Consider the following 22,079-nt stretch of genomic DNA (forward strand, 5'->3'; position numbering starts at 1 on the left):
CTACCTTACTCTGCGATAAGAATGAATACTGTTTAGTTGGTCCCTGCCACCATTTGTGGTACACTAACAAACAAAACACTAATCCAAAGAATCATCTATTTCCACAGCAAAGGCCACTGAAAACATATGGTAAGAGAAACAGTACCCTCTATTCGCTGTGACCTGGAACAAACAGAACAGCAAAAAATGTGTTGGAACAGGTTTTTATGTGCAAGTTCTGCCTTGTGAAATAAAAATACAAATTTTAAAAAATAAAATAAAAACAGAGATTGTTTAAGGAGTCCATTTTACTCTTCTAAACAAAATTAGTAATCCTGTATTAATTCAAAATTACTTAATTCTGCAATGTCACAGTTTTGAAGATATTAATTCACTAAAAATTATTATGCTATTGACTGACACAAGAATGCAGTAGATCTTCCATTTCATCAGACCTAGTACAAAATTGAGAATTTTCAAGTGAATCTGCTGACTTATTATGAAGAATCAGGCCTATTTATAGCATCAGATGTACTTACTCTGAAGAGGTCTGTCAACAAAAGCTTCAACTAATGACCTAGATTGACAGAGAGGCGAAAAAAACGGGTCTAACTATGTACAGGAAAAAAAAAAACACAAAAAAAATAAAAGGAAAAAGAAAATCTAAAACTACATTGAAAAAAGAAAAATAGTATCTTCCAGGGATACCAATTGTAAAATATAAAGCAAAGAGGTACTTCAGAAAATAATAATACACTAAAAATACAAAGAGGATTTTACCAAGACGTGTTACTCTGCTGGAATCAGATGGGGTGAAAAAAACATTCACCAGTTTCGAGGCAACATACAGTACAATTCTTAAATCTACCTATTTACTTCAAGACTCTGAATATTATGAAATACATAGAAGTGATAAAGTCAGAAACTTTTTCCATTATGCTTTTTTTTTTCATTTTTCACTGAAAAAATTTGTTGAAAATTGCCTAGCAATGTGAACATAAACTAAAAGATTTCCCAAACAAAGAGGCTGGTAATGGTATACAAAAGGCTCAATTTAAATCTTATTTACACAGTCAAGCACTTAATTTCACTGTGTTACTGTTGGGGTAGATGGATAATCATGACCATGGGATAACATTGCAACATGAATTGCAGGTTAGAGTGATGGAATACCACTAAGCAGCAAAATGTCATTCTGGATTAGTCAGATCATTATGTCAGAGGGCGCTAGATATCCAAGGAAGGAAAGCTTAGCACAGACAAGTACTAGTAATGCAAGAGATATGGGACTGTCTGAAAAATGTAAAGAATAATGCTTTTTGAGGACTCCAGGAAAAATAAATGTGGCAACTGAAGGAACAGAGATGAAATTTGAGAAGTACGGCTCACATTTTGAAGCAACTAAGGAAACAGACTACAAGCAGCTATTTGCTATGTCACAATCCAGACTGAAGAAACTGAGGAAATACTAATAGAAATAGAAGTATTACTCCATAAGCTGTGAAGTAGATAACCAGTGGCAGGTTTTCACTTACAAAAGTGGATGTCTCAAGGTATTATTACCCCAAAAGGTAAATTTCTGCACACCAGAAAACAAGATTTCGTATCATGTGGTGTAAAATAAGGGGATAAAGAGCTATGACAGATCAAAGACACCCCCACCCCACACAGCGTCTTACATGCTCACAATGAAGGAATGCTCTGAAGAGATAAATAGAGGATACATGACCTGAAGGCTCAGGGGAGAATAATGACATGATTGATCACAACCGTTGAAAAGGAAGCCAAATTCATTTCCTTGCCAAGGGAAACCCAAGGGTGCCTTTGTTTTAGACAAACTGACTACATCAGCAAAGTATTTCTACCCTTTTGCTTAACTGCCTGTCCCTGAATGAAAGAAATGAAGACCCAGAGCAAAACAAAGCTAGTTTTAGGGGTTATGTTAGTTTTAGTTTGTTTTAGCTTCTGGTTAAAATAGCATAACTTCTATATGTACTGGATCTGCTTATAAATTATGATTCTATAAATCTACTCAAAGTATATTTCACTCATATAATGGTAATAGGTATTTAGATTATTGGTTTATGCTTTTCTGCAGAGCCCAGCCATGCCCTCAGTAGATGACTTTGCCTGCTGTCATTCCACCCACAATGAACTTAAAATGTAACAGCACAGACTCCAGGCAAGAGGGGTGAGTGAGACGGGATACACCCCCTGGGAGACCAGCCTCCCTCCCCAGTGGTTGCTAATCTGGAGCTTCAGGCACATAGGACAGCTTGCTCTATTGAATTCAGAGAGTGATCGAAGAAGGAATAAGGTCCCCCACTGGGGATCTTGCAGGATAGCTTCATATGAATTATATGGAGCACTTAATGAACCAAGCAACGTCTCAGCTTTGTATCAAGTTTGCAAGACCTCAGGACTGAGCCTTGCCAGGCTTTAACTGTCTGAGCTTTCCTTCATCTGCCTGCAGCTTTGTTTTACTTGGTTTAACTGTAACAGCAACATTTGTAATGGAGCAGGTACCTCCAGCCAATTTGTTACAAAATGATAGATCCGGAGATAGAAGTATCAAGCAGTCATACTGTGCAGAGCAAAGTATTTAATGTCACTAACATGACGAGATATAGTGGCCTTCAAGAGTAAAGGCAGAGTAGCATAGTACAGGCATGAAAGGAAAAGACCTGGTGCACCAACTTGGCCCTGGAGACGCCATGGCTACAAATAACTCACCTAGGCCAGCATGGAGAGAATACATGTGGCTATACCCAATAAAGCAAAAACAAAACAAAAAAAGCAAAGCACAAACCCACAAAACCAAACCAATAAACAACAAACAGAAGAGACCTGAAAAGGATTGTGGCCTTCATCTGACTTCAACAAACATATTCCTTTCTGGTGACTGGGGGATGCTCAGCATACTCTAGATAATTCACATTTATATTGTGTCAATTGTATGGTGCAATTGCTTTACTCCACTAACCGTAATTTCTAATTCAATTGTGATTTGAGTGTACTGTTGTGCCACTGTGCTAAGTCAAAATCCCCTGTAACTGCAAGTAATGTCAAATTAATTGATCTTTGTACTATATATTAAAAAGTCCTCCACATGTGGAATATCTAAAATGTTACGGTCAAAGAGCATTGCACTCTGATAAAGTCTCAACAATAAAAAAGGTAATATCCTAGAAAAGATATGTCAAAACTTAAGCTGCTATCATCTCATCATATCTACCACATAAAGAAAATTAAAATGAAATCTCTTAACGATAATAAAAAGGAGAAAAACCTCTTTGGACCACATGACTTGGATTTGCTCTTTGCATAGAAAAAAAAAAATAAATGCATGTATAAAGAGTAGCAAGGAACCCCCACAAAAAGTCTGGCTTCACAGTTAAACATGTTAGAGGTTATAGCTGTAAAGCCTTCTTCCAAAACCAAGTTAGTGATGTTCTACCTAAAAATGCAATGTTAACACTGAGGGAAAGAATTATGAATTAAGTAGTTAATTTGTCTAGAACTTTATTATGAATCTTCAAATCCTTTTTTAAAAGAATAATGTTCTTTGCTGGTCTTTTATCCTTTTACACTGGAAATGTTCTCATCAAAAGCAACTATAGAATAAGTTTCTGACACCAAAAATGTCAGATAAATGCATTTTCACCACAGAGGAAGAAAAAAAGAGATGTATATGCTCCACATGCTAAAATCAATTTATTGTGTGATTCTAAACTGATTTATCATTTTCATAACTATGTTAAGTCCCAGCCTAAGTTAAGATTATTTGGGTAGTAATGTACCTTAACTCAGGGTCAGACTTAAGTTTAAACTTAGTGTAGCATTTGCTGGGTTCTAGTATTCATGTATGGGGGATAAACAGAATTGTAACTTATCAAAACACAGCATGCATAACATTCAACTACCCCTGAAATAGTTTAGTCTAGAAATACACAAGATTTTAACTATGCTCAGGAACTTGTACTTTCATTTAGCAGCAAAAGTATCCAGAGTAGAAAATGTCATCACGTGAGAAAACCCACAGAAACTGATGGGCAAACACAATAGAAGTAGTCAAGTTTTCAAAATTCCATAAAAGGAATCAAATATGCAAAAAAAAATACAAAAATTAAATCCCCATGAAAACTCCCTTTCAAAATGGAAGTTCTAAGAGCAAGCTGCATGAAAAGTATGGCAAGACAACTTAAAGTAAAAGGGTCACTATGGAATATAGAAAGTGCTTTTAATGGTTTACTTTCATTTCCAGAGAAGACAGAAGAAACAAAAACAACTGAAACTAACTGAAGCATTCATAGTTTGGTCTTTTAACTGCACTTTATTTTCTGTGTAGAACTGGTATGCTGGTTTTGTAAGCCATGGAACTCAAAGTCTAAAACTTTTTCTATGCAAATGAAAATTTCTGTTGACGGATATTACTTAATTCAAGCATAGAAGGAGAAAAATACTGAAAACAGGTTTGATAGCTAAGTCTCAGGAGCATAAAAACTACGACTTGCTTTTAGACAAGGAAGAGGGGTAGAGTTGGGGGAGACACCCCCCAACCTTCTACTCCCCTGTAGGCACGTTATGTTGCACTTTCTGAATCATGCTTTGAAGTATATGTTTACAGCAGCTGTGTTAAAAAGCCCAATACTTGAAAACAAGTTGGCACATTGATCCAACTGCCCTTCATCAAACAGGAAATATATATACAATATACTTGACCTTCCATAGCACAAATCTCCTCTTTTCATATTTTTTACTTGCTCATGTCCCCTACAGCATTCCCCACGTGGTTGCATAAGAACTTCTTTGTCAGTACAAGAGAGAAATGTATCAGTACAGAAAAAGGCACAACTTGACACGCCCCTCCTAAGTATTATAAGCTCAGTTAGATCAAATGACTTTAAGGTGAAATTAAGAATCTCTTCCACTATCGCTGGTTAAATAAGTTGGGTTTAGGAGTGAAAACATTTTATGTTTAAAAAAGCCCCAACGAATAATAGAAGAGAGAGAAAGTAAGCAATGATCTTAAAAAGTTATAAATGTAATATGTTAAAATGCTAGAAATTTAATATATTTAATTTAAATTCTATTGACTGTGAGATCAGTATGATTCTTTTCATAGGGTATCTTTATTTCAAGTTTGAAATCTTTCCTCTAATGGTAAAAAAATAAGTTAAGGCAGAAGCACTTGAGGATCACCAGAAGTGTGTTCATCTACTGGATACATGATAAGAAAGGATATTTTGCCTTTCTTTGTGATGGTCTTTATTACCGCTTTAAATTAGCATTAGACTGAACTGTCGCTAAGTGGCATTCTATCCCGCCTCTCTGAAATTCTTGGCTTTGAAATACTAATTTTTTAACATTATTGTAAGTCAAAATAGCATCATGTTTAACTCTAATTTTATTCTGATAATTAGCATTTTCTTCCCTCTCTTCAAAGATGGTTTTGCTGGGAAGACATATCACCTCAATACTCTTCTATCAGACTAAATCTTCACAGGAGCCTTTCCACTGCCAGTTCATTTCAAACAATCCCAAAGATATATATTTTGGATTATCACCACATCCTTTTATCAATGAAATAATGTATAGTTTCTTCATACTGCAACTAATATGGCTACTGCGCCTTCATCATGACTTAAAAGATACAGGGCCCTGAATAGGCTTGTCTTGTTAACTGCTGTTTCCTCAGAAGCATGACATGAATACACTCATGGCTACTCCAATGAGCTGTGTGAAACCAGCCCCAGACTAAATCAAGAACTTGAGAAGCCAATAGAACAGAGTGTGTAGTAAGTATATTAAATTATTTCCTTCTCTAGCCACTGTGATGGCACTCTTCAAAACTTCTCCACTCAACTTGCCATTTCCAGTACTGGGATTGTACATCTCAAAAGAAATACCCATCAACTCAAGGATGTATTTGAGAAGCACTACCTGTACTCTAAAGCTTTGTATTTCAATAATGAGTTGGTCCATCCAGAAATTAGCAGCATGGTATCCACTGTATAGACTTGTCTTACTCAAAGCACATCAAACAGCCAAGTCTAATTCTTGTCTAAAATCAATATATTAATGAAAACAGAAGAGGAATATCTCTTGGGAATATTTTAAAGCCTGATTGGAAAAAAGGGAGTTTGATAACTAAGGAAGAGAATATATTGGCTTGATACTTAGAGAGATTATGAAAGAAATATATATTGATTGAATATAATTAGCATGGGTTAGAAATAGAGTTGCTAAAACTTTTAAAGGCAGAAATAGAGCCTGCTGTTTGAAGGGAAGCAAGACATGAATATATCATAATTGAACCTATTTAGAAAACCTGCCAAATACTTAATGTTACTAGAGTAATTACTGGTTCCTACAGTGCAAGAATGGGATTTTATTTTGATGAATATATGTATTATAATATGGCATGAATTATATTTGGGAAAAGAGTGCATATGTCATTCTGTAATCAGACTTGGGGCCCAATACTTGGATGACTGTATGAAATGTCATGTCCTGCTGGTCAGACTGGATGATTTATTTCACAAGTCTCTTCTGGACTTAAAGCCTCAAAAAAAATTGTCTGAATTGAAACATCCATCTAGGTATGTGATTTTTTTCTAAAACTTCAGTCATGATATAAAGACACAGGGAAAACAATCTGACAGAGCAAAAAAACCCCAAGAAAATTAATTTTCCAACTTCTACAGCCATGTCTATCTGCAGTTTTACTTACATCTACATATATAAGATGTGCATGGCATACATAACCCTGTTTCCAAAGAGTACTAACACCTAATGTAGAAAGTCAGTTATACTACCCGTATTTAATACTAACATGCATTACAACCCTTAGTAATTACTGCCCTGAATGTGATTCTTAGTGTTATTTCAAGTCACAATTTCTTGACAAACAACTAGCTTTCTAATGGAAAAAAACCAGTACATATTTAAAAGTAACATAAGTAACTTTAGAAAAAAATACAAGCCTTATAAAGCCAAAAAAATCCCCCAAAACCCAAAATCAAAAGTCACCAGCAACAAAAAAGCCAAAGTCTTCTGTTTTCTCCGGAATCAGCAATATGACTTAAAGAATATATTACTTATTTAAACAGTGTGAAAAATATTCAAAAAATCTTGAAGTCTAGATTTTTTTCTGGAGACAAAAAAAAGAAATGAAAACATGCAACTGGAAACAAGTACCTTTATTTAAAATAAAATGATTCAAAAGAAATATTAAACATTGCACAACCTGTTCTTTGCAAAAGTGTTCTGAAAGGGAAAGCTGTTCTCTGAAACAGGTCACTGCTAAGATGCTAAAGAACCTAGAGTCCCAAAGAACCAAAAACAAATGTATGATACAATTTCTGAGTTGAATATAGCTGCATATAGTTGAATATATGTCCATACTTCAAGATGGATCTCACTCTTAGGGAATTAATTTATCTCATGTTTTGCTTTAAAAAAAAAAACCAAAAACTGCCAAAACAAGCCTCTGCTAGGTCATTACAATCCTCCTCAGCTTCCAAGGGAGTAGTTTCTCTATGCCAAGAATCAAAGTACTGTGAACCATTTATGACTGGAGACTTCCAGGAAAAAGCATCAGCTTCAATACATATTTACTCAAAAAGCTCCCCAGCAGCTATTTCTACCTTCAAAACAGCATCATCAATAGCTCTCATTCCAGCATGTTTTTTTTAACAAGTGGATTCAGAATTTTCTTTCACAGGTGGAAATTCCCTATCAGAAACACATCATCCTTTTGGCAGAAGTAGTTGTATCTATCACATATGTCCTCACAAATCAGAGTGCTGATACCTCACTTTTGTGTTGAAAATTTTTTCCCATATTTACAGATACAAAACCAGATGACAAAGCAGAAACAGAAATAGCCTTATGTTTTCTAAAATCTATGAACCATTGGGCCAAATGTGTCTGCCAGTATATCACAAGAACTAAAAAAAAATCTTTCTTTGTAGGTTTCATAAAGCATGGAAAATTGAAATGTGTTTAGTTGATGATTTCTCTTTACAGAAGTTGATAGTGTCTAAGAAACCCCAAACAAACAAAAACAACAGCAAGGAAAACCCCAAAACAAAAATTTTACTTTCAGAGAAGTTATTAATCATTCCTTTTCATGAGAACTACTTGAAAACAGCTAAGCCAAAGGTCACTGCCTGGCATCTCATGATTTCTTAGACATATGGCATACGATTCTGACCTTCCCTCCAGCAGTGCCTGGTAATTTAAGAAAGTTAGCAGCAATGGATAAAAAATGGATTCATGTTCTGTATCTATCACTTCTCAACTGCATCTCTAAAGTCTGAAACCCGAAAGTGAATCAGCACACTTGTCCAGAGCTAAAACACAAATAAAATAGCTTATGCTTTAAAGCAAGGTGTTCCACAATGGCATTTCACAAAATAGACCTAATTCCTCAACAACAAAACACAGGCTTCAATTTCTAGTTTGACAGGCACCCTCACCTTGAAAAGCACGTGGTTAAATCATCTGATCGAGTCATTACAATTATGTATATCACTTTACATTTGACATATCAAGCACAATTTTTTGACTCAATAAATTTTTTAACCAAATAAATCTGTTCCTCAAAATAGGACAGCATAGAGATATGTGTACAAACTAAGCACAGCAAACTTCGAGTTTTCTGAATAAATCATTTATGTTTCACATAGAAAATTTAAGTAGAGCAAATACATACAACATTTATTACTACTTCTCTGTGCCTTCCATGTATCCTGCCCTCTCCAAAGACTGAAAACACCTTTTACAGTCATCAGTATCATAAATAACACAGTTTACTCTGTTGCCATCGCTCAAAGACAACGCTGTAGTTATTTCAGAAGTAACACATGAAGTTGCCCCAACTGTTCCTAGACAGTTAAAAAGTGCAAGGAAACCTTTTAACGCCAAGCATCAGCACAGATGAAGAAAATGTAACATACTTGATATGTTGAAACATACCTTAATTATGAACTCAATAATATTTACCTTTATTAGCAGTACTTTTGAATAACTGTATCTGTTTGTATTTCTAAAATTCTAGGTATGTCTTTGGCTACAGTAAATGTGCACACAGAGCAAAATCACATATGACACAGTAAAGCAATTCAATCCCTTCTAAAAAGCAGGGGACTACCCATTTGAACAATCAGATGGTAGCCTTACCTAAAATTTTCCCAACAGAACATTAAATAATGGAAGTATGTCAAAATGTACAGTATTGTGGGGAAAAGAAAAAGCCCAAAAGTAAGTTTGGGTTTTGTTGTGTACTTTTTTATTATTATTTTTATTTCAAATCTTTACTATAAAATAAATTAATATTAGAGTTACAGGACTTTCCCAATAGTGAGTGTGGTTGAACATAAATATGTGCCATTAAGTCAAATTTACTGATGTTACCATTTACTCTGAGAAATACATTCAAATATTTAAAAAAAAAAAATCAAGTCTCATTTTTGAGCTTAATACAGTCTTCCAGCTTCAAGATACAAGGTCTGACTAGAGATACTTGTCAAGAAAGAAGTTCACTTAACAGAACATCTGTAAAATTCTGGTACCTTGCACTGCAATAATTCAAGTCAGCAATAATTAAGTCAGCAATACCTTAGGTTAGCTAGTTAGGCTATTCTTGGTGATAAGAGAATGTAGAACTCCTTTATTACAGGCTCCTTTTTTCTATGGTTCACAGGAATCAGAAATAACTTTGCTAATATTCTACTGCTTAAAATATTTTTCATCTAATGGATTCAGCACCGATTCCCTCTAGTACTCAATTCATTGATTTATGGGGGTGAGAGGTTCATTTGCAAAACAGATGACGAGGCATAAACTAGCAATCATCACAATAACCCAACACTTGAGAAGTACTTCTCACTGTTCCGTGTTGTGATTCACATTCTAACATATATCTTCTACCTGTGTAACTTCCCTGTACATTTTCAACATCACCTAAGGCAATTATTTTCCTATAAAGTAATACAGTAACACAGAATACTAGAAACATTAGTACATGCCCAGGTAACGTTATTATCGTGGAAGAGAATATGCATACCAACATCTAAACCATGGGCACTATCCATATGACACATCATAAATCTCAAGACAAAACTCCATGTTACAACATTTCTTTCTTGCATTCCTCTTTTCAGAACAGAAAATATGACTAAGCTTTACCACCCAAAAGAGAGAACTGGTATACAGTAAAAAACCCCATGAAGAACGATGTCATAATTTTAATAAAATTTCTACTATTCAATAGCTATTATTCCTGTAGTATTACATATCATAAACTGAATTCATGAATTAATTTAACTAAAGGCACAGTGAATGTCATAGGCAGGGAAAGGTCACTACTTTACAATGTGAGCATCAATTGAGACACCTTCATCAAGGAAGGTGACTAAAAGCAGCCATCTCTAATCTCTCTCTTTGGGATACCTGTTGATGCTGTTGAGCCAAATGAGATAGCAACAGAGACCAGTTGGTTGCATGAACTGAAATGTTAACCACCTCCTGAGGTACAAAAAGGTATTAGGCAAAATCTCTGACACTCAGCCCACAAAAATTTACTTTAAAATGTCCAAACCTGTCTTATTAGCTCCAAGCTGAGAATGACTCTGAAAACCATTCTTTTGAAAATTTCTAATAGTTTTTGGTTTAATCATCCAGAGTTGAAAGCCTCTATCACTACCAACTTTGCCCTGAAATAATCTCACATTAAGTTTTACAGTCAAAAAAACCCAAAAACGCGTATATGTTAAATTTTAAAATCCCAGAATTCTTATAAATCCTTTTAAAACTCTAGGATAACACATTTTCTCCACAGCTATTCATTTGCTATAGCTCTTATATGCCATGCCTTTATACTGTAACTCCACGTTCAGACTGCCAACAAGAAAAGGAGAGATATCTGAAAACCGCCATCCACAGTAAAGAGTGAAAGTGGAGAATATTATCAGTAATTAAATAATATTAAATTTATATAGAAGTACACTAACATATGAAGAAATATTTAACATTCTTTGCAATATGCACTTGTAAACTAAAATACTCAGGTACCATCTATGAAACCTTTGTGAAAAAAAAACAAAACAGCAAATCATGTTATTGTTTTCTAGCTTGCAGATGCATCGCTTGCATACCTGTTCTTTGACTGAAGCTAGAATGGCAGAGGTTGTCTCAGTTTCAGAGCCATCGCCATTGGATGTGTTCAACACAGGACTAAGGGAACTTGTCTTGTCAGAAGACGAGGGCTGTTCTGGAACAGGCATAGTTTCTGCAGTTTATGGAAAAATAAAACAATGAATTTGTTATTATAAACCTGATAAATATCAGAAATCATATATATAATAGAATAATAACACTCATTTAAGGAAAAAATGGTAGAATATGCTTCTATTCTGTATTATAGAATATATGGCTTATTTAAAACTAAAACTATTTCTAAATTAATTATATAACAAAATATTAAATTATCTTCCAGTCTTACTCTGAAATATTCACCATCAGTACATTTGGCAAGAATTCAGATAATTTATAGCTGTGATTTTTGTATAGCATTCCAGTGGCAGCATGCAGTATAAAATTACAGTATCATAAAAGTAATGAATCATGAAACGCTTTGCAAAGAGAAAACCAACAAATGATACGAGAGAAATACAAATTATCTAGTGTTGACTTACTAACTCACATGATTATTTAACATGTATTATATTTTAAGCTTAGGTAACTAACAAATCCTTTCTTCTAGTCTAGAAGGTGATTTTGATAACATTTTGTCAGAGTATTTTTCAGAAAAACATCACACCAGTCTCAAAAGCTATTTTTGAGACCTCTTACAAAAAAGAAAGAGAATCTCAGCACTTGAAGGCATTTCTAGCATTTCTTTTTAGAGACCAAAACGGTGCTGTGACTGTGGAATGATTTATCTTTCTGAAGGCTAATTTATAGTGTAGCATCTCTGTTTAAATATCACTACAGGCACATCTCTAGAGGCAGATATCTTGTCACATTCTAGAAGTAAAGGAGCAGAGAGGCAGCTTGCATGGTTATGTGCAGGCACATTAGGATAAAATCACGTTCTTGTGGGAGCTGGCCAGAATTATTCTGTGGAAGAGAAGTGGCCTGCAGGCTGCCAGCTGGATGTTCCTCCTAAAGAGCAGTGGGGATATTCAGAGGGATGTCATCAGAGGGGTCATGTGTGCACAGCTCTCACCATTCACATCAATAGCAAAACTCCTGCCTTGGTGCTATTCTGCTAAAATACAAAATATAACTTTTTCTGGAAGAAGTGAAGTGAGCAGGCTAAAAAGTGTGGGAAAGGGTAGATGATAAAAGCAAATATAAAATTCCATACCCAGATCAAGCATCTCTGCATCAATCTGCCATGGAAATTAGAGCTCTAAAAGAAGGGGAGATGACATTCTATAAAGCTTTGGCTCTGAAGCCACAGTGTTGCCCAAGAACACACATTCAGCCCATCTGGGTAGCCTTTTTTGAAAGCTTTCTGAAGCTCAGGACAGGGGCATACATATGTAAGACAAAAAGATGAAAAAACAGATTACTTATAAAAAAGCCAGTTATTTTTCATAAGAAAAATCTCCCTAAATTTCAGGCCTGAGTAGTTTCTATATTGAAAAATGTTTTTATACATAGTTTCTATTAAAGAAGCTACATATTTTCGTACAGCTAAATTTTTGTAAGCAAATCTCACTGAAAGTGGTAAATACCGAATCTTTGGCTCTAGTAATGTGTTTTCTCCAGATACATCCACTATTTGAAGTTAATCTTTAAAAACTCGGATGATATACTCTCATTCTATCACAAACAGAAGTAGACCATACAAAACTTCTATACAATTCCAACACGCCAGTCTAAAAGGAATTTGAATTACATTTTCTTGTTTTGTTAAACAAAAGTATCAGCTTCTATTATAAGAAGTTAACTAGTTTGTGGCATACAAAAGTAAAGTACCACAGAAAAGACACATAGGCAGACACATATAAACGCTTATTCTTTTACCTTACTTTCAAACAATCTAGTTATTTTATTTTCTTAGTAAATTAATAATTGCAGTATCATAATAGAAATAAAAAAAAAAATTCCTTTTCGTGTGGCTATCTACCTGAAAAAAAACACAAATAGCCTAATAATTGATTTTGTAGCATAATAGCTCATTCTGTAGAGAGATATTTGCAGAAAAGACTGTAGGGTAGCACTCCTTGCTATTAACTCCACAGCCTATAACGTCTGAAAGCACCCATAGGATCCAGGAACATGAGTAAGGACATGTGAAGCAGCCCTACCACACTTGCATACACTCACTCTAGGTGGTGGGATGCCATGCTTCCTAGTCTGGGCAGCTCACTAGGGAGACATGTGGAACTACAACAGCACAAGGCTCAAAGAGCTGCCTCTCCAAGACTGCACTGGGGTGGGAAGAAACACAAGAGCTGTGAATGAGGTGCCTGCTAAATACTTTCAGATGCATTTTCAGAGAGTAGCTCCCCTGGTGCAGGGCTGCTTTCCCTGCAGCGTCGAAGAAGCTTTCTGGAAAAAGCCCCTTTGTCTTCTTAGCTCATCCCCATGCTCCCCCAGGGCTGACTGACCCCCAGCAGGGAGAATCTGCTGAGTCGGCTGTTTCATAAACACTAGCCCAAGAAGGTAAATCCCAAAGTAAACCAGACTGGGAGTCCAGAACTACACAAAATGCTTGCCCTAGCACAAACTCTCCAAAATATTTGACATGCATTTGAGAGAGGCCGCAAGGCTGCATGGTCCATAAGTAAGCTGCTCTGTGACCAAAAAGGTGCTAGTGATACAACAAAAAGAGTTTATGTGAGTTCAAAACAGTTACATCCATGTGATTCAGGCAGCAACTGCCTGTTGCTATTATTAACTTCTTTTAGGACTCCACTCAACTTCAGTAAGTTTTTTTAAACACTTCATTTCCACCAAAAAACACTTCAGTAACTGTTTTACTAATCTACAATTTTGCGCAAGTATCAGTTTATATGGAAAAAAATATCTAATTGCACAATCAGCTGCTGCAATAAGCTGTACTTGCTTCAAATATGCTCAAAATCTGGACAGTAGTTAATATTCTGCAACCACTACAAGTTTTCAGGATTTGTTGTTTTTTGTGGTTTTTTTTTAAATACAGATCTTAAAAGAGGAAAAAAGTCCCCCAATATATAAAAAGGCACACTGCACGTCCTCTTCATATAGAAAAAACACAATAAATGTCTCTGATACTAAAAGGAATGCTTTGTGCCCTTATTAAAATATTTCTTCTGGACAGAGAATGTAATTTCAGTCATCTATCTCATGAATTATTACTGCATTGTTCAATGGGGAAAGATTGCAGCCAATGGCACTTAGCAGGTTAATACCCTTGAATCTACAGTTTGATGTTATCCAGTCGAACTGTTAACATTATACACTTTAAGACTTTTTTATGACATAAATTTGTATGAGAAATGCCATACAGAAAGGAAACACAGAATAAGTTTTCACATGCAACAGAGACACTACTATACTGAAGGTAGTTAGATTTTAAGAAAAAAATCATACAGGAATCAGCAATATGAATCAGTGTTTCAACAGCAAACACCAACACAGTAAAGGATCCCATTTGCACTAGTTCACCTGTTCAGAGATGAGCTTTTAATTTAGCTCAGTCTTCATCATAAGAAATTGGACATTCTCATATTTTAATGGAACTTAAAACTGCCAGTACTGTAGAACTACAAAAAAATAAGGTTGAAATGGACCTATGTGTCCCTAGACCACTACCAAATCTCTAGATAAGGCAGTCTTTTTCCCTGTCATTCTGGACATTTAATACACAGAACCAGTCCTGCACAGCCTCCCTCACTGGAGTCTCCTTTGGGTATCTCACTCTGTTTCACTGGCCTTATCAGTAGAAAACTTGCTTTACTGTTTAACATAATACATTTAAGCTTAGTGTTTCCTGTACTATCCAGCATGGACACAAAAAACTAATTATTCCATCAGTTGTCTTCAAAAAAGCACTATCCCACATACTGATGATGACCACCGTACCTTTCCTTTTGCTCTGACTTCCCTTCCCTAAAAAAGCAACCCCAATTCTTTTCCTTTTCCCTCATAAAATGACTTGGCTCATAGCCTTTTAAACCAGACTCCTGGGAACTTAGCAATAAAAACAATGGGAAAATTAGAGCAAATATGAGAAGAAAAATAAAAGCTAAGCAGCTTAACAGAGTACGCCATAGACAAGAAATTACTAGAAGTCAATCAGCCACATTTAATTTCCACGACAGCAACAGTATTTCCTATCTATGTCGCAAAAACACAGATGAGATTCTGTAAGTCAGAGCATATACATGCTCCTGAGAGAATCAAATTAAAATCTTAGATGATCATAGACAGATGAACAGGGAAAATACTACCGGTCTTTTGGGAACATACTGGGAAGTCAGACATAAATAATTCATGGATTCCTGTACTCCATAGTGCTGGCAAAATTCTGTCTTGATTTCAACCCTTTCTATTTTTTTCCTTTCTTTCTAAGAGCATTTAAAAACTTTATCTCACTTTAATGAAAAAACCAACAACATCACAAAGTCAAACAAAACCATCCCACAGTCTAGGAGAGACCCTCGTGGGGCAGGTGTTTCCCTGCAGCCCGTGGAAGGACCCATGCTGGCACTGGGAAAAGCGTGAGGAGGAAGCTCCTCACCATAAATAAATCCTTAGATGAAACAAAATATTTACATGATTTAAAAATGCATATGAAAATGGCAATGTCAGATGCTGTGGTTTCACTTAAAAGTTTAATTTTGCACACTTTTGCATAGATTATGGGCAGGGATTTACTAAATAGGGAACTAATGAAGTATAGTCATGAAGACGTCATTGGAGAAAACAGGTTGGTGGCAGAGTTCTCCAGTTACATTTTGCCACTCTTTCTCAGATGGGGTAGTTACATCTGCCTTTCAGTGATCTTATTTTCCTCCTCCACATCAGAAATAACTTTCATTCACTAAATCCGTGTAGAACACTGAAAAAAAAATCTAGAACTGAAAAAGTAGCAGCAGCAATGGTAAACGGATTCATTTTCCAACTTAAATTCCATTGTTTCAACACGTTCTTTTACTACCCATGCCTAAAGAAGAAGGGAATATTGCTTAAAGAGGCAGACTTTGATTTTTAAGTATAAGATTGATATTCCTTTAAAAAGTCATTTTGTTAATGCTGTTTACATAGTCTAATGTTATCTCACCCTTTCATGGGTAGAAAGTGCAGGTAGGTTAAAAAAACTCAAACCCACCAATGAAAAAAACCAAACAGCTCCACAATGTCTGGGAATCTGTGGTAAAAACCAGGTTAGTCACTAAACTGGCAACTGCATCAAGTAATTGAAATCAGAAAATTCAAATACCTTTCTTTAATAAAAAGATATTGCATTAAGAAACATGTACTCCTCAGTAGGTTCCCCCTGTACAGTGAACCATTAATCAGTGAAAGCATTCATTGTAGAAGTGTATGTCTTACTGCACAGTAATCAAATTTGGTGTGTTACTGAGCTAACCTGAAGAACCACGAATGACACTGAAGCAGCCTTGGATAAGAACCAATCTCACTTAAATAATCCAATAAGCAATTATGCATCAATAAATACTTTATACTTCCTTTCCTCTACCTTAGATAGGCTGTAAAAGGATTACATTATGACTACCATTTAATAATAGACATTTCTATTGTTTCTATCAGAATTGCTTTTTTCCCTATTGTTTCAAAATTATGGGGGCTCACTGTAAAATGAAAATACTTGAATATTTTTTTTAACCTAAAACTGCATGTTTATGCCTAAACTTAAATTTACTATTTATGATATTTCAGTAACTCCTATCAAGTTAGAAGGAAGCAAGGATTAATGTTGATCCTGTTTCTAGCTGCTTTAATTAAAAAATAAATGTATAAAATACTCCAATGTTGTATTTTACAATAATTGCACGATTGCCATAGAGAACCTCTATTTCTCCCTGTATATACAAACAACAGTTGTTATTTGAAAGTCTACAGTTGTCAACAGCTCCATCATACCAGCTTTAGCAACTGTGATAAGAAAAAAAAAAAAAAAATCAGATTTGGCATTGTATCTATGAACATGAAAACCATAAGCTTTCATGCCATTCACTGAGTCATTCTGATAAGCTAAGAATTCTGTGGGTGTAAGTTAGGAGTCAGAGCAATACGGCACACAATAACCCTGGTCATTCTTGCAAATTATTATGCATATCACAAGCCATATTAGGTGCAAATACAGAGGAGAAAAATACCCAAAATAGTAATTCTCATTATTACACATTGTAAAGTCAATTCAAACATTAGCACATACATGTGATTGTTAGACTAACAAATATGTTTACAGTAGATTTTTGGAATAAAATCCCAACTGGAAGAAGTAGAAATTGGCCACGTTTGAGAATTTAGATATGCAAGAATCAGTTCCAGCAGAAAGACGACCTACTGTATTCCTTCAGTAATCTCTAACTATGGAGTTCACTGAAGGCTGAGACAGCACTGGCTCTAGACAGCAGGACATCTATGTACTAATGCTGCATTAAACTCTTCTGCAATGAATCTGAATCCTTCAGCTGTGAGACATTGAAACAGGGTAAAAATTCTGTAAAGATGGGCCCTCCCTTCTCCTGCATAGGAAACCCTTGAAGTCATAGATTTCTGTTATTGTCCTATCTTAGCCGACAAGCTTCGTACAATTTGCGTCTGGGTAAGTATTCTTAAAAATAGGTTGATAATCTCTTGAGTCAACAGTAAGACAAGAATAACTGCCAGAACCTGCCAAATACCTCAAAGATGAATATGTCTACTGATTGCCTAAATAGATATCACAACATCCTAAAGCATATATATATATATATATACTGAAATTAATAGGTAGGAAAACAGATTAATTAAAGGAGACATGATATCTTAAAGACCTTTGCAAAGGCTTAGACTCAATTAGGGATCAGGGATATGTGGGATCAAGTCAGCACTCATTCTAGCTAACCCGTCACAAGGGCTTTCCAAAGAGCAAGGGCTCTGTTTTTTTTCTGGGCTTCCTCTTTGTCCATAGACCCAATCAGTTCCCTGCTCACTAAGACAGGCGAGCTTCTCTCTTGTCTTCTTTTGTGACTTCAGCTTGTTGTATTCAGTTATTTCAACCATACTCTTACAGTATTTAGGGCCTCTAAGTGGATAAAAAAGAATTCTGTGGTTTAAAATTCAGGCAAAAGTTCAGATTCAGTAAAACAAAAAATTTCTTTTTTTTCCTCCTGCTCTTTGTAGAAATGTGGTAGAAGATATAAAAGATCCCAACTGTCACAGTAAAGGAGAAAGACAAACATATTCTAAAACCTGACAGAAAGAAGCTATACTGGCAAATTTCCCACAATATTTTCCTTGACTTAGCCTATTCTAAAGTCTGATGGATGATAAGAAATGCCTAAAATTTCCTTCTCTTCTACAGATGCCTGATTCGAAAAGGCATTTCCTGAAACATTCCAAAGACAATGTTCAAAGACAAAGACAATAGCTCAAGACAAAAAAATTTCTTCCTCAGAGACTCTGCTTCTGCCCTAAGTCTTGATTAAAATATCTCTATTTTCCTGCTCTCCAAAGAGGAAGCAAAATGAAGGATCTTATGCACACAGTAGCCATTATGGGGTCTCCATGGGCTATATCAAATATTTTCTTGCCATTATCTCCATTAACCAGTGTCAGAACATTGGAAGTCACATCAAACCTGAAGTCCTGTCTAGAGCTTAAGCCATCTGCAATTCTTCCAAACCTTTTAGTTCAATATGATCCTGCTAAGTGTTGTTGTTGTTTTGTTCAAGTAATATGTTATAAAACAAGGCAGTTTTCCTTGTTGCTATAATGTTTAAAATTTCAAGAACTCTGAATTACTTATACAGCCTTCCTCCTTAAAATCAAACAAAAATTCTAAAACATTCCCAATTATTTTAGAAGGATAATTTAGAGGAAGTGCTTATGAGAGAAAAAGTACAGCATTTGGTCAAAAGGGCTTTGAAAAAAAAGGCAAGAGAGATATCGTGCAATTGTACAACCCTTGGTTTTTTCTCTCAAAACAGAGTCAAAACACTGCTGACCAGTGCACAAATATTTAAAGCCAGCACAAAGCCAGCACTGTGTCAGTTAACTGCCCCCACCCCCCTTCTCTGTCTACATATTATAGCAAATGAAATAGTGATTAATCAGAATAGATAAACCACATGCTGGCTTGAAGCATGTTCCTGCTTCACTGGTACTGAAACCACCATCCTAATCTGTAAGGATTTACCTTAACCAGCTAGCATGCATTATCAGAGAAGTGAGCAACCTCCTAAAATTCTTAGGAAAATATTTCACAGTTGGAGTCAGCAACACAATCACTAAGAGAAACCAGTATAAAAATTCATACCCCTCTCAGTATTTTAGAGACCTCAGCATGAGGATTTACAATAACTGATTTCTGTTTTGCTGAAAAGTCTATTCATAAATCAAGCAAATTTTCTTCATTCATAGAATCCAATGAGAGATTATTGTTTGCTGCTGTTACTGAGGGAACAGGAGTTCTTACTTCAGTGACAATGCCAATATCCTCCAGCATACAGAGCAAATTGCACATCTACAAACAAAAGCCAAAAACACTCCTTACAGTGAATTCTTAAAATCTTGTATTACCTAAGCACCATAGAAAGCAACATAGTATAAGGGGTTCCTTTGCTGTTTTTTTCATCAATTTGTCATTTATTGACTGGGAATGACTTGAAAAATTACATGACATCATCTTCTGTGTCTGGTTAGGATGGAGTTAATTTTCTTTATAGAAGCTCATATGGTGATGCTGTGGTCAAAACAGTGTTTCAGCTACTGCTGAACAGTTTGCACAGCACTGAGCCTTCTCTTTCTCACTCTGTCCCTTAGCAAGGTAGAGAGGGGACACAGACAGGACAGCTGACCTCAACAGACCAAAGGGATACCCTATAATATATAATGTCATGCTTAGCATATAAACAGAGGGACAGTTTCTCCAAAGTAGCTGTTGCGTGGTGACTGGCTGGGCATCAGTCTGCTGGTGGTGAGTGAGTGCTTTTGCATCACTTGTTACCTTTTTTTTCTTTTACATATTAAATTGTCTTTATCTTGACTCACTAGAGGTTTTTTCCATCGCTCTTGTCTGTCCAGTTCTCTCCCCCATCCTCTTTTAGTGGGTTACCAAGCAAGTGGGTGAAGTCTTAGCTATTGGCCAGGGTCAACCCCCAGCCACTCTATGACTATGTAATTCCTCTGAATACCACCAGAGGAAAAAGAAGTCTGTAATGAAAGAGAAGAAGTCAAAGGCAGCAACAAGTGAGGACACATGTTCATTACCAAAGAACAGAAATAGTAAGGCAAAAGCACAGCCCTATGAGTCTGAGGCAAGTAATCCCCTAAGGTTCTGTGCCAAAATAGACTGTTTATTAAACTACTTTAAATTTAAATTGCAGGCTGATTCATGCTGACTACTCTTAATGTTTCCCATGGCTCTGAACCTGAAGGAGGATAGACAGTTCTGGTATTGGTGTAATCTCAGGACTAATCTACTTCCTCACTAATTCCTACCGTTAAGGAGCTTACTTATATATATCATACTGAATTGCGCAGATCCTCTTTGACTCACGTCTCACTCTTATTTAAGCCAGACAGCAGAATGCATACTTCCAAGCCCTGTACAACACTCTGCAATGAACCTCCAGGCTAACCTTCAGAGACACAATGTCTAGCTGGTAGGGCTGCACTATGGAACCAAGACAGTGATCACTGTGGGACTCCTTTCATGGCCATACCCCTTAAACAGAGGAGTTGGTAGTTGAACACAACATCTCCTCACTTGTTCGCTACACAGTGAAGCAGGAACCTGCTGGGGTAAGGATATCTTCTTTTTTAAATGTCTGGATCCACCTCCCACAGCCAAAGAAGAGCATGACAATCAAGCATTTCCTTAGCATTTTCCTTAAGAGCTGAGGGGTGTCCACAGACAGAGTGACTGTCATGCTCTTCTCCCTCTCCACCTATAGTATGCTGCTGATGTGACATTGGCAGAGCTGTATGGTGGATGTGCAGAGTACTGAGCGATACTCCTAATGGGACCTGTGGCTTCTCATCTCCACACTCCTCGGGCTTATGTACACATCCCAAGCCCCACAAAAGGTAACAAATCCCACATCAGATTCCTGTGTGGTAAACAAGTTCAGAAGCCATCATTTTGTAGTGAAGTTGGGATGTCATACTACTCTTCTTCTCCCTATGTGCCCCGTTTTATGTTTATCCACATGAATTTTTACCATTCATTATTTTGATTTTTTGGCTTCATAAATTCTTTACAATATTTTGAAAGCCTAAGGCACTCCCACAGATAATATTGCAGTATGGGAAGCACTCTAAACCTACTTTATGACCAAGAAACCTGGGGGCAGGAGAAACCACACAAAACCCAAAAAGCTTAGTTTTTCTGTAGCAATTAGCATGATTTATGTCTAGACAGGATAGCTGTTGGCATAAGCCAGTAAACATTAAACAGCCCTTTACTGTGGCAAAAGCAGATGAAATATAGTCAGCCACCTGTCCTGAAGAACAGAATAGTTTTTGTGTGCTGAAGAAAACAGATAGCCAAACTATGCAAACAGCCTGATGACCATCAAAAAGTGCAAACACATCTAGAAGTATATGGAACAAGCAGACTGTGAGCAGCAAGATCAGCAACTGCAAATCAGAAAAGATCAGGATCTGAAAGGACTCATCATCAACACAGTATTCCCTGCCCAGTCCTGTAACTAAGGATACTTAATATTGCAGGAAACCAGAGTACAAAAGTGAGAAGTGAGAAACTCATGGCCCTACACCAGGATTTGGAACCATCTCACCAACGTTCAGAGGACTGAGAGCACCAGGGAGTGCCCCGCAAAGCCCACGACTCCACATCAGGACTGCACACAGTCTAGCTGGAAATGCTGTGCTGATCCACCTATTATTCTTGGACTTCACTG

At 36.2% G+C, this 22,079-nt stretch overlaps 1 protein-coding gene across 1 annotated transcript in view; it reads right to left on the minus strand.

Moving 5' to 3' along the window:
* LOC115307331 (catenin delta-2-like) overlaps window positions 1-22,079 on the minus strand; it is a 362,256-nt gene that overhangs the window by 233,745 nt on the left and 106,432 nt on the right. The window contains exon 2 of the mRNA XM_029958906.1: window positions 11,142-11,275. Coding sequence (XP_029814766.1) covers window positions 11,142-11,275 — 134 coding nt within the window. The remainder of the gene's footprint in view (window positions 1-11,141; window positions 11,276-22,079) is intronic.

Source organism: Manacus vitellinus, unplaced genomic scaffold (genome assembly GCF_001715985.3).
Source record: "Manacus vitellinus isolate BGI_N305 unplaced genomic scaffold, ASM171598v3 scaffold_17_pilon, whole genome shotgun sequence".
NCBI classification, from domain to species: Eukaryota; Metazoa; Chordata; class Aves; order Passeriformes; family Pipridae; genus Manacus; species Manacus vitellinus.